The sequence below is a fragment of the Girardinichthys multiradiatus genome, chromosome 11 (genome assembly GCF_021462225.1).
Source record: "Girardinichthys multiradiatus isolate DD_20200921_A chromosome 11, DD_fGirMul_XY1, whole genome shotgun sequence".
Taxonomy (NCBI): domain Eukaryota; kingdom Metazoa; phylum Chordata; class Actinopteri; order Cyprinodontiformes; family Goodeidae; genus Girardinichthys; species Girardinichthys multiradiatus.
Genome location: NC_061804.1, coordinates 3,225,428 through 3,237,802, shown reverse-complemented (window position 1 = coordinate 3,237,802; position 12,375 = coordinate 3,225,428). Strand labels below are relative to the sequence as shown.

Below are 12,375 nucleotides of genomic sequence, written 5' to 3'. Positions count from 1 at the left end.
TGAAAAAACATACAGATTATTAATAACACCCTTAAACACACCCCTGTGTGTTTTAATTGGCTCATTTAAGGCCTTCCCCGTAACACCCTTAAACACACCCCTGTGTTTTAATTGACTCATTTAAGGTATCGCCCCTAATGACGACAACCAATCAACATCCACTGTTACGCCCCTTGGACACACCCCCCCTGCCCACATGGCAACCACATGGCGCCCATATGCCCCCCACCGGAAGTCCCGCCCTCACCGGAAGTCCCGCCCACCTGTCAAAATGTTTGATGGAAGGGTGCACTTAAATTCTCTGGCGTGGCATGGAGGCAATCAGCCTGTGGCACTGCTGAGGTCTTATGGAGGCCCAGGATGCTACGATAGCGGCCTTTAGCTCATCCAGAGTGTTGGGTCTTGAGTCTCTCAACGTTCTCTTCACAATATCCCACAGATTCTCTATGGGGTTCAGGTCAGGAGAGTTGGCAGGCCAATTGAGCACAGTGATACCATGGTCAGTAAACCATTTACCAGTGGTTTTGGCACTGTGAGCAGGTGCCAGGTCGTGCTGAAAAATGAAATATTCATCTCCATAAAGCTTTTCAGCAGATGGAAGCATGAAGTGCTCCAAAATCTCCTGATAGCTAGCTGCATTGACCCTGCCCTTGATAAAACACAGTGGACCAACACCAGCAGCTGACACGGCACCCCAGACCATCACTGACTGTGGGTACTTGACACTGGACTTCTGGCATTTTGGCATTTCCTTCTCCCCAGTCTTCCTCCAGACTCTGGCACCTTGATTTCTGAATGACATGCAGAATTTGCTTTCATCCGAAAAAAGTACTTTGGACCACTGAGCAACAGTCCAGTGCTGCTTCTCTGTAGCCCAGGTCAGACGCTTCTGCCGCTGTTTCTGGTTCAAAAGTGGCTTGACCTGGGGAATGCGGCACCTGTAGCCCATTTCCTGCACACGCCTGTGCACGGTGGCTCTGGATGTTTCTACTCCAGACTCAGTCCACTGCTTCCGCAGGTCCCCCAAGGTCTGGAATCGGCCCTTCTCCACAATCTTCCTCAGGGTCCGGTCACCTCTTCTCGTTGTGCAGCGTTTTCTGCCACACTTTTTCCTTCCCACAGACTTCCCACTGAGGTGCCTTGATACAGCACTCTGAGAACAGCCTATTCGTTCAGAAATGTCTTTCTGTGTCTTACCCTCTTGCTTGAGGGTGTCAATAGTGGCCTTCTGGACAGCAGTCAGGTCGGCAGTCTTACCCATGATTGGGGTTTTGAGTGATGAACCAGGCTGGGAGTTTTAAAGGCCTCAGGAATCTTTTGCAGGTGTTTAGAGTTAACTCGTTGATTCAGATGATTAGGTTCATAAATATATGAATGTTAAATTTTCATCATGACATTATGGAAAATAATGAACTTTATCACAATATGCTAATATTTTGAGAAGGACCTGTAGATGTTCCGTATCTCCTCCTGTCCAGATGGGGGCAGTAGTGAGGCGTGTGACAAACTCCGGACTAAAACAAGACGAATAGAGCGAAACTCAAACAAACCTGTTGCTGCTTACTTATTTTCCTTTGTTCCCTACTCCCAAGTGTTGTAGGGGTTTGTTTCCTTTTTTATTTGTGTCAACCAAGGTAGTTTCTCGTCCAATTTACCTTCCACTTCCAGTCAACATTAACGTTAGCAGCTGTGTTTACTGTTATGATGAGCGCCAACCGTGTCACAGCTCCGACCAACCGCAGGAATAAATCTCCAGGGAACAGAACCGGTCAGCATGGACCCTCGAGAGCCAGTAAAGTATTGGCTGAAAGGAACCAGGCGGTGGTGGCGGTTGGAGCCTGGGTGGAGAGCGGACAGAATTTCTTGGAGCACCCGGCTGTAAGTTTACCCGTCTAGCTAGCTCAGGTTAACCGTTACTAGGCTACCGTGTGACCGTTGGGGTCTGTCAGGTGTCCCATTTATAAGGATTTCTCTTGTTTTGACCGATCCCCATACTATCATCACAGTTTGTAGCCATTAACATTAACAACGGATTACTTATTTAACCCAAACTTGTAGTTTGACACCATTAAAATCATTATATAACTGAAAACAAGTCATATATTTGATATTTAGTGTAATCGGAAAAGCGCCCTTGCTGCATGGGATTTAGGAGTAAAAGAAGCAGCCAGGCCCTACAAAACAAAAACATCTGACTAACTGATCAACAGTGACCACCTCTGGTAAAGCTCTGTTAGTTAGTTGGTCTTATGTGTGTGTTACTACAATACCAGCGAGGAAATACATTAGAAATGAATTCAAAGAAGTAACTCCTGCCATCTATCAAGCTTTTAAAGGGTTTTAGACTATTTTCAAAAAATGTGAACATTATTCACCAGAGGAAAACATTTGACACTTCTCAATCTTCCAAGAGGTGGACATCCGAGCAAAACAACCCCAAGCTGAGAGAAATTGCCAGAAACCCAAGAGCACCATCTCAACCCAAGATAATCTGAAGGCCTGAGTAATGGTCTATACATTTCCCTCAGGAACAAAGGGTCACCCAGGGTTGCCAGAACAAAACGATGCCATTCTTTTTATGTAACCCTGGTTTGGAAGTTCATGTAGCATGTTTTTGACACATCATTTGGGCAGAGCCTTTTTCCAACAGCTATTATACACAAATGCTGCAGTGGGATGGCTCTATGTGGACGTTTTATGAGTTCTGCAGCCAAGTTCCAGGTTTTTGTGAAATATAAAATATCCTTGCCAGAATATTCTTGTTACCTCTGATAAAATAAAAAAATATCCGATGTTCTTGCGGAGTATTTGTAGGCCGTTAGCGTGTTACAGTTCAAGACAGAAGAATTTGAAAAAGACTGATGAAGCCAGGCTTGTTTGGAATGGTTGCCAGGAGAAAGCCAGATTTAAGTTTGCAAAGTTGCATCTGAAAAATATTAAGACTTGTGGAACAATGTTGTTTTGAGAAGTGAGACCAAAGTAGAGAACATAATGCACACCGCCATGTTTGGAGAAAACCAAAGAAAGCATAGCAGTACAAACACCCCATAAAAACTGTTAAATAGGGCAGTGGAAATATGATGATTTGGGCTCGTTTGGTCACCTTGTAGTCATTTGGACGACCAGGATTCCAGAGTTAAATGACAGATCTTCTGAAGCTTGGGCCAAACTGGGTCATCAGTGGGACAGTGGCAAATCTACAACAGAGTGAATGGGAAAAAAAAAAAAAGACAATGAGGTAATATCACAGTAAAAATCCTCAGCCTGTTTTAAATGATGTCATATAGGACCATCTGAAAATTCAGCAGAAACAAATATCTACAAACCTTGATGAAGTGAAGCGCAGCGCAAGAGTGGCCCAAAATTCCTCCAGAATGATGGAAGAGACAGATAACGTCACACAGAAAATGACAAACAAAGGTTATTTCTATTCGTACTCGTCTTCCGCTTTATCCGGGACCGGTTCGCAGCAGACTCAGCAGAGACACCCAGACGTCCCTCTCTCCAGACACCTCCTCCAGTTCCTCCAGGGGGAGTCCAAGGCGTTCCCGGGCCAGCCGAGAGACATAGTCCCTCCAGCGTGTCCTGGGCCTCCTCCCGGTGGGACGTGCCTGGAACACCTCCCGAGGAAGGCGTCCAGGAGGCATCCGGTATAGATGCCCGAGCCACCTCAACTGGCTCCTCTCGATGTGGAGGAGCAGCGGCTCTACTCCGAGCTCCTCACCCTATCTCTAAGGGAGTGTCCGGCCACCCTACGGAGGAAGCTCATTTCAGCCGCTTGTATCCGGGATCTCGTTCTTTCGGTCATGACCATAGGTGAGGGTAGGAACGTAGACCTACGTAGAATATCATATTATATTTCCTTATGATTGTGTATTTGAGAAAAAAGTTCAATATGGAAAACAAAGTTCAACTTAACTAATTCAAGTAAAATTCCATAACTAGCTAAGATTGGAAACTCCACAGCTTTGTTTAGAGTTTGGAAATGTGTAATGGGCTAATCCTAAAACATTTTGGCCGAATGGTTATTGATTATGTTTTGTATAGTTGGAGAGTTTAGGGTTTTTTTCCACTCAAAGCTGCGTGCTTTGTTTTAGGACCTCGCCTTGCTAACCGAGGAGCTGCAGGCACAAAAGAGAAGGGAGAATGAGGACAACCTCAGGCGGTTTCAGGATGTAGTACGACAGCGAGTCGCACATCGAGCTCACATTCGCAGCAGGCAGCAGCCTCGCACACATCCCTCGGTAAAGTATTTCCACTGACAGTGAAGACCTGCAAAAAAGTGTAACACTTCATTGTTACCTTCAGTTGAACACACAATGACATCCATCTATCAGTTATTTAGAATATAAAATGACCTACATATTTTTGTTGTCACTGTAAAGTATAAAAGCACATTTTTTAAGCACCTAAACGTCATGGCGGAACGTCTCTGTATGTTTGCTCCCGTCGCCGTGTGTGCGAGACAGGAAAAAAACTATAACTGATGACGCTTTCAAAGCATCTTAACTCAGTAACATACGTAACGTCACTCGGATGCAAAAGTCCACCTTCATTGCGTTTGTGGAAGAGGAGAGACAACAGGAGCTGCAATCAGGATTGCAACCAGCTGTTCTGCAGCCATCACTCCTGAATGATCATTTTGACCCAGGTAATCTGATCATAACCTGGCAAATGGGCCCCAGAAAAACGATCCCTTTTCGTGGAAACAAATGTTACAACTCGTACTCGTCGTCTTCCGCTTTATCCGGGACCGGTTCGCAGCAGACTCAGCAGAGACACCCAGACGTCCCTCTCTCCAGACACCTCCTCCAGCTCCTCCAGGGGGAGCCCAAGGCGTTCCCAGGCCAGCCGAGAGACATAGTCCCTCCAGTGTGTCCTGGGCCTCCTCCTGGTGGGACGTACCTGGAACACCTCCCGAGGAAGGCGTCCAGGAGGCATCTGGTATAGATGCCCGAGCCACCTCAACTGGCTCCTCTCGATGTGGAGGAGCAGCAGCTCTACTCCGAGCTCCTCCCGGATGGCCGAGCTCCTCACCCTATCTCTAAGGGAGTGCCCGGCCACCCTACGGAGGAAGCTCATTTCAGCCGCTTGTATCCGTGATCTCGTTCTTTCGGTCATGTCCCAAAGTTCATGGCCGTAGGTGAGGGTAGGAACGTAGACCGACCAGTAAATTGAGAGCTTTGCTTTTCGACTCAGTTCTCTCTTCACCACAACGGACCGGCACAGCGCCCCCATTACTGCGGCAGCCGCACCGATCCGTCTGTCGATCTCCCGCTCCATTCTTCCCTCACTCGTGAACAAGACCCCGAGATACTTGAACTCCTCCACTTGATGCAGGAACTCCCCTCCTACCTGAAGAGGACAAGCCACCCTTTTCCGGTCGAGAACCATGGCCTTGGACTTGGAGGAGCTGATCCTCATCCCAGCCGCTTCACACTTGGCTGCGAACCGCCACAGCGCGTGCTGTAGGTCTTGGCTAGAGGGGGCCAGCAGGACCACGTCATCTGCAAAAAGAAGAGACGAAATCCACTGGTCCCCAAACCAGACCCCCTCCGGCCCTTGGCTGCGTCTAGAAATCCTGTCCATAAAAGTTATGAACAGGACCGGTGACAAAGGGCAGCCCTGTTACAACTCAATTCTGAAAATTAATAAAAAATTTTTTATTGCTTTTAGCCTCGCTGAACTCTTTTATTCTCCACTTGTCAGGTGTGCCCTGTGCAGAATGCCAACAAACACCCATCCTGCATTAGTTTTTGTAGGTATTTTTAATACCTGGAACTTAAAAAATGGAAACAAATTAGGTTTAGAAAATGTGAACATTTTGTTGTTGGAAAATGTGACTCACTAGTTAGATCTTCATGACGTTTCACGCTGGTACTTTGTTAACAATCTGTATGGATCACAAGCTGCACCGTGGCACACAAGAAGGTACTGCAGAGGTTCATCAGGGCACCCCAAGAGGTTCATAGCAACAGTCATGTTTCTCTGCTAAACATTCAAATTCCTGAAAAGCCAGATGTAGTTTAGCCTCCTTTCTCTCATGTTTCTGATACGGCTGTCGGACTGATCCTTTCATTCAGACCTGTGTGTCTTTGTCTAGATAATACCTCACAGAGGAACCCCACATTATCAAGTCATGACCCACCACATGTCTACCAATGAGGAGAACATCCCCTCAGGAACTGCTGCGCAGCACAGCAGCTCTCCGGAGGTGAGACACAGGTTCAGTATAAGAGAGGAACTAGAGGAGCAACAAGCCCTGACAGATTTCTTCCTGACTTTTAATATGTTGTTTAGCCTTTCTCTGTATTTTTCTTTTTCTTTATTGCTTTCTCCACACATTATAAACTCAGCTTTTATTTTTAGGTTTTCTGCTGAATTAAAGTTCTCGTTATTCAACAAAAGGAAAGGTTTATTCTTAAGTCAAGGTGATTATTCGGTGCCTAAACCTAGACAGATGAAGGCATATCTGCACAATCCTATATAAACATTGAGTCATTTATGGGTGCAAAATGTAATGTGATAGTTTACCCACCAAAGAGCACTAAAAAGTTTGTTCCAGCTAGTAAATAAGTTATGTTTAGGTCTCAATTCAAGCTTTCCTTTTTGATGGTATTAATGTCATGTTTTTGACATTCAGAAGGATCAACATGTTTTCTTTTGTGTGACTTATCAGATAATGTGACTATGATTAATGTGGAACATAATCTCCTCTCACGATTTTCCAGTCGAGCGAGCCCATGAGGCAGGTCAGACTCAGACTGGCTGCCTGTCGGCTGATCCAGCAGGAGAAAACGGCGTCAGATCTCCCAGGAGGCAGATGGAACATCTCTCCAAGCAGACACGTGAGTGTCTGTGTCTGACACTTTGTTCTGCTTTTTTTTTTTTAACACACTTCCTATGATTGTGTTTGGTTTTTTTCCTGCAAGGTCCAGGAATAACTGAAGACTTTTATCTCTACACCCAGCAGAGAGCTGATGCTCATGTGCAAAGAACAGAGGAGGATGTTCTGGAAGAGGAAGAACAGGAAACGAGCCATGTTCCTCTCTTTGGTAGTCAACATGAATGTCCTCTTGTTCAGCAGAAGGTGACTGACTTCCAAGCATGCAGCTACTTTGTGCAGCTTTATAACATAACATGTCAATAAATTAACAGTGAAGTTTGTGGTTAAAATGTGATGAAATGTGAAAAACCCAACAGGTATGAATAATTTGGCAGGGTGCTCTAAACACATGAGAGCAAATTATTTGGGCCTTTTTAACAAGTAAACATTTTCCTCCTGATAAAAATCAGTTGAACAAAGAACCTTAAGATGCTGAAAGGTCATTCCTCTGCACCAGTAACTTGTTGTGCAAATACAGGATTCATGTTTAACTTCATCAAGTGTTAATCGTGTCATGAAAGATATTCAGGAGGGTAAAGTCAAACTCTCCCTCAAACCTGCTGTGATGGACTACGTGTTGTGGCAGTTATTGTCTGCTTTACTTGATCTACAGCAGGGTTCCTACGTGGTCTGAAAAACTCTGGAAAACGAATTGATTCTACTATTTATCAGTATGGAAAAATATTTCTATTTCCAGAGTTTTTCTCCATCCCATTGTCTACATGAGGAATATTTATGGGGGTTTTATGATTTTTATTTTAAAAATGTAAATAGTTCTCATAATGTCCTTTATCTCATTAATCTTCAACAGCCGACCTGGAGTTTATCATTCTAGATACACTTATCTTTGTTTGCCATCCTGTTTATTTCATTAGCCATCCTGTCAGAGTGTGGGGAGGTCATCTGTGCACCGATCTGTTTTTTCCTTTCTTCCTGCATCCCTCCATTTTTTTCTGTATTTCCATATTAAAACGTAACCACAGCAGGAAAATTCCGCCTAAATTTAAGTAACAAGCTGCCGGAGAGACAGTTTCTTCCCCAGGCTCTTTCAAAACCATTCACATAAAAAATTTCTGAACTTTGAGAGAAAGTGGAACCAAAGTGAAATTATTTGCTGTGTTCACAATCTTGGCCAATAGCGCTGATTCTAATAATATTTATACTTGACAGAGAAAAATGTGGAAAAGTTGAAGAGGTCTGAATACCTTTGCAGGTCACTGCATCCCTACTCACTCTTCTGTGTCTGTATGTTTCAGATAGGCGGACTTGCCCTGTTGGATCTCAATAATTCACACTCGGATCTCAGTTCTAACCTGAACCTTAGAGTCCCAAGGGTTCTCTGGCCGATGACAGATCAAGAAAAAATGAAAAAGCAGGTAGATGAAGATCTCATCAACTTGTTTTTCTCCAGTTATGGGTTAATATCACAGATGATTGTGTCTTTCTCTGCAGCGGCAGTCTCAGTTCTTGCTGCATCGCCGTCTGGCCATGAACACAGAACGGGAGCAGGTGAAGGAGAACAAACAACTCAGGAAACACCTGAAGAGGACTGCAAGGTGGATCAGACCACAACTGTTCCTTCTGTATCATTTCCTGCTGTTGTTCACGACCACCAGTAGTGTTGATAAACCTTCACAACAGGACAAAAAATATCTTGGTCAAATTTTCTTTTTAATGTTTATCATTAAAGGATCAAAGCAGAGAAGGAAAAGCTTCGTCAGGAAGAGGAGATGAAGCTAGAGAGAACTCGGATGCTTGCAGAGGCCAAACAGAGGCTGGAGGAGCGAGAGCTGCTGATTCTGGAGCAACTGAAGCTAGAGGAGGAGGGAGCTATGCAGCTGCAGAGGAGGAACAGGGAGGAGAAGGGGAACAACTCTGCAAGGTAATCTGCTGTTTATAAACTAGTGTTTGACCTACTGGATCATTCTGACTCTGATGGTGCTGTTATAAATATCTTTTATCTGTGGAGCAAATGTACTGTTGTCACATAACGGTGAACATAGACACAAAATACAAAGATGATGGTTAAAGGGACAACATTATACATCGTCTATATCTGCTTATCCTTGCTGGGTCGCGTGGTGACGGGCCTGGCGCCTTTCTCACGTGGTCAGCGGACGAGAAGCGGGGTACAAATGAAGCTAAATCTTTTATTTTCATTCTCTATACCGCGGCTAGTAGAATTCAAATTGTTACAAGATAAAGTTTAAAAAACAAATAGTGATCAGAACATAAAACAGTGTGATTTTTAAAAAAAAGTTCTGGTGGAAGAAAATAAAGCTGATCCCTGATGTTCTGGACTGATTTTATTTGGAAATGTTTCAGAAATGAGCCTTCTACCATCAGGTTTATGAAATAAGTTATTTGCTATATTTAAGACCAGCTTACAAAAAAACAACAATATAAACTTAAAACATTTGAATGTGAACTAAAAGTGTTTCATTTTAATTCCTGTTAATGTGCGAGCAAACCAGATTACTGCTTAGAGTTTATAAAAAAAGAAGCCTGTAGGCAGTTCTGGGCTGCGGTACCTGTCCTGAATAAAATACCTGTCGGCGACTCCTGGCAGGTTTGTTGAGGCTCTCAGAGCTCAGATGAAGGAGCGCCTGTCTCAGATGAAGCAGGAGCTCCCTCTGCTCTGCTGCTGCGCCTCCTCTTTTTGGGATTCCCACCCTGACACCTGCGCCAACAACTGCATCTTCCACAACAATCCCAGAGGTACTGACGGCACACATACACACCTGCGTACACACGCCGCCTCTGAACCTCTTTCTGAAACGTTTCTGTCCTCCACAGCGTATGCTAAAGCTCTACAGTCAACAATGGTGAGTTTGGACTTACAGTAAAGGAAGCTGCGTTGTCGGATGGAACTGGCATCTTGCTCTCTGGTCTGTCAAATGTTTAATTATGCTGTCTGTTAGCAAACATTTTGCTAACTATTTTATTCACTGTATTTATTGCGAATTATAAAATTTGTACATGTGTGAACTGTGTACATGTAATTATTGACAATTTTACTAAGTCAGTAAACAATCAGAGATTAAGTACCTGTTTAAACTTGAACTTTGCTCATTTTTGTTGGGTGGGGTTTGTGAGAATAGATTGATATATGATTTTTTAAGGAAGTGTTAAAAATAAAGTCTCAGATGTTTCTGTGTGCACCTGCTGGTTTCAATGACAGTTTCAGAATCGATGCCTCTCTGTCAGACAGGAATGTCCTGATATCAGTCAGTTATAGTGTCTTTTCAAACTCCTAAACACAACTATTTTTTAAGAATAAATTAAATTAAAAAGCCATTCCATGTTTTTAGAGAATCTCCAAAAAGTGTTTACATGCAGAATGTTTGTGTGTGGAACTAAGTGCACAGTGCAATGATCAGTAGGACATCTTTAAAAAGTGACACCAAAACAAAACCGAGGGGACTCCCAGCTATGAGTGAACTCTTTTATTCTCAAATGCACAGTCCTATTTAAAAATGACTAAACAACATTGACCATTTTCAACTGGTTTTATTGTTCCATCCATCCATCCAGTCAGTGGCTATACCCTCTTATACTTTATTAATTAAAAAAATCAAACCAGATCTCCAGTCAGTTCTATACTTGCCACTGTTTATTTGTTTCTCTTAATTGAATTAAACTGAAAACGTTACACGCCTACTATTTATATCTGCCATTTGAGCCACATCCTGCCAGATGTGGCATTAACTCCCTTTTTGGCCTATCTGTTATTATTACTATTATTATTAATAATAATAATTGTAATAAATATTAATTACTTATTATCTGTATCCCTAATATTTTGCACCTGTATGTGCTCGCTACTCAGAAACAAAAATCACCAACACTTGTGGATATGTAAATATTACAATTTCTCATCACCATGCACTGTAATTAGGTCACCTTATGCAAAAAAATAAAATAAAATAAAATACTACTTCTGATTTAATCAGCAAAAGTAATACATTCATTTGTTTTCATAAAATAACTCCTATATTTTCATCCATTTTTACTTCTATCTAATCTCTAAGCCGGGGATAGATATTAGGAGTAAGACTCAATTTGTGCAGATTTGCCTGTGCAATTACAGCAGTAATAGATGTCCACATAGGTTTCTGATTTTGTCATTAGACTTTGGTGTCTTCCAATTATTTGTTTATTGGTTGAATGAAGCTTGTGAATAATTTTAAATGTCATCCACAGTTTTAGTCTCTAAAAGCTCCAATAAAACAGGTTGGACAAGACAGGGACTAGGTCAGTACTAGAGGCTGACATTTTTTCGGGAGTCCCACGGGTCACGTGGGGACGGGAGACAGCATCAGTAAAGATCACGTGATTGGGACGGTACAGGATAAAACATGAACTGGAGCAGACGGGAGCGGGAGCTAACTAATAGGAGGGAAAATAAACTAGGATCAATTGTCCTTGGAAATGTAAAACTGAGACTTTGTTATAAACTTTAAGAAAAAAAAACTTGGATCGACGCCGTTATTGTGTACAGGTCCTTCTCAAAAAATTAGCATATTGTGATAAAGTTCATTATTTTCCATAATGTCATGATGAAAATTTAACATTCATATATTTTAGATTCATTGCACACTAACTGAAATATTTCAGGTCTTTTATTGTCTTAATACGGATGATTTTGGCATACAGCTCATGAAAACCCAAAATTCCTATCTCACAAAATTAGCATATCATTAAAAGGATCTCTAAACGAGCTATGAACCTAATCATCTGAATCAACCGAGTTAACTCTAAACACCTGCAAAAGATTCCTGAGGCCTTTAAAACTCCCAGCCTGGTTCATCACTCAAAACCCCAATCATGGGTAAGACTGCCGACCTGACTGCTGTCCAGAAGGCCACTATTGACACCCTCAAGCAAGAGGGTAAGACACAGAAAGACATTTCTGAACGAATAGGCTGTTCCCAGAGTGCTGTATCAAGGCACCTCAGTGGGAAGTCTGTGGGAAGGAAAAAGTGTGGCAGAAAACGCTGCACAACGAGAAGAGGTGACCGGACCCTGAGGAAGATTGTGGAAGAAGGGCCGATTCCAGACCTTGGGGGACCTGCGGAAGCAGTGGACTGAGTCTGGAGTAGAAACATCCAGAGCCACCGTGCACAGGCGTGTGCAGGAAATGGGCTACAGGTGCCGCATTCCCCAGGTCAAGTCACTTTTGAACCAGAAACAGCGGCAGAAGCGCCTGACCTGGGCTACAGAGAAGCAGCACTGGACTGTTGCTCAGTGGTCCAAAGTACTTTTTTCAGGATGAAAGCAAATTCTGCATGTCATTCAGGAAATCAAGGTGCCAGAGTCTGGAGGAAGACTGGGGAGAAGGAAATGCCTAAAATGCCAGAAGTCCAGTGTCAAGTACCCACAGTCAGTGATGGTCTGGGGTGCCGTGTCAGCTGCTGGTGTTGGTCCACTGTGTTTTATCAAGGGCAGGGTCAATGCAGCTAGCTATCAGGAGATTTTGGAGCACTTCA

General features: G+C 43.3%; 1 protein-coding gene across 3 annotated transcripts; it reads left to right on the top strand.

Annotated features, from left to right (window-relative positions):
• Positions 1 to 1,466: 1,466 nt before the first annotated feature.
• ccdc15 (coiled-coil domain containing 15) lies at positions 1,467 to 10,047 on the top strand. Of its 3 annotated transcripts, none has more exons than XM_047378570.1 (10): positions 1,474 to 1,878; positions 4,098 to 4,244; positions 6,104 to 6,214; positions 6,732 to 6,848; positions 6,971 to 7,090; positions 8,143 to 8,262; positions 8,339 to 8,442; positions 8,577 to 8,768; positions 9,456 to 9,604; positions 9,683 to 10,047. In XM_047378570.1, the coding sequence occupies exons 1-10, from the start codon at positions 1,702 to 1,704 to the stop codon at positions 9,730 to 9,732; spliced, it is 1,287 nt and encodes a 428-aa protein (XP_047234526.1). In that variant the 5' UTR covers positions 1,474 to 1,701; the 3' UTR covers positions 9,733 to 10,047. The 3 variants fall into 3 exon arrangements, with proteins under 3 accessions (XP_047234528.1, XP_047234526.1, XP_047234527.1); XM_047378571.1 differs by having other exon boundaries at positions 1,476 to 1,878; positions 6,974 to 7,090; XM_047378572.1 differs by lacking the exon at positions 4,098 to 4,244 and having other exon boundaries at positions 1,467 to 1,878.
• Positions 10,048 to 12,375: the final 2,328 nt, after the last annotated feature.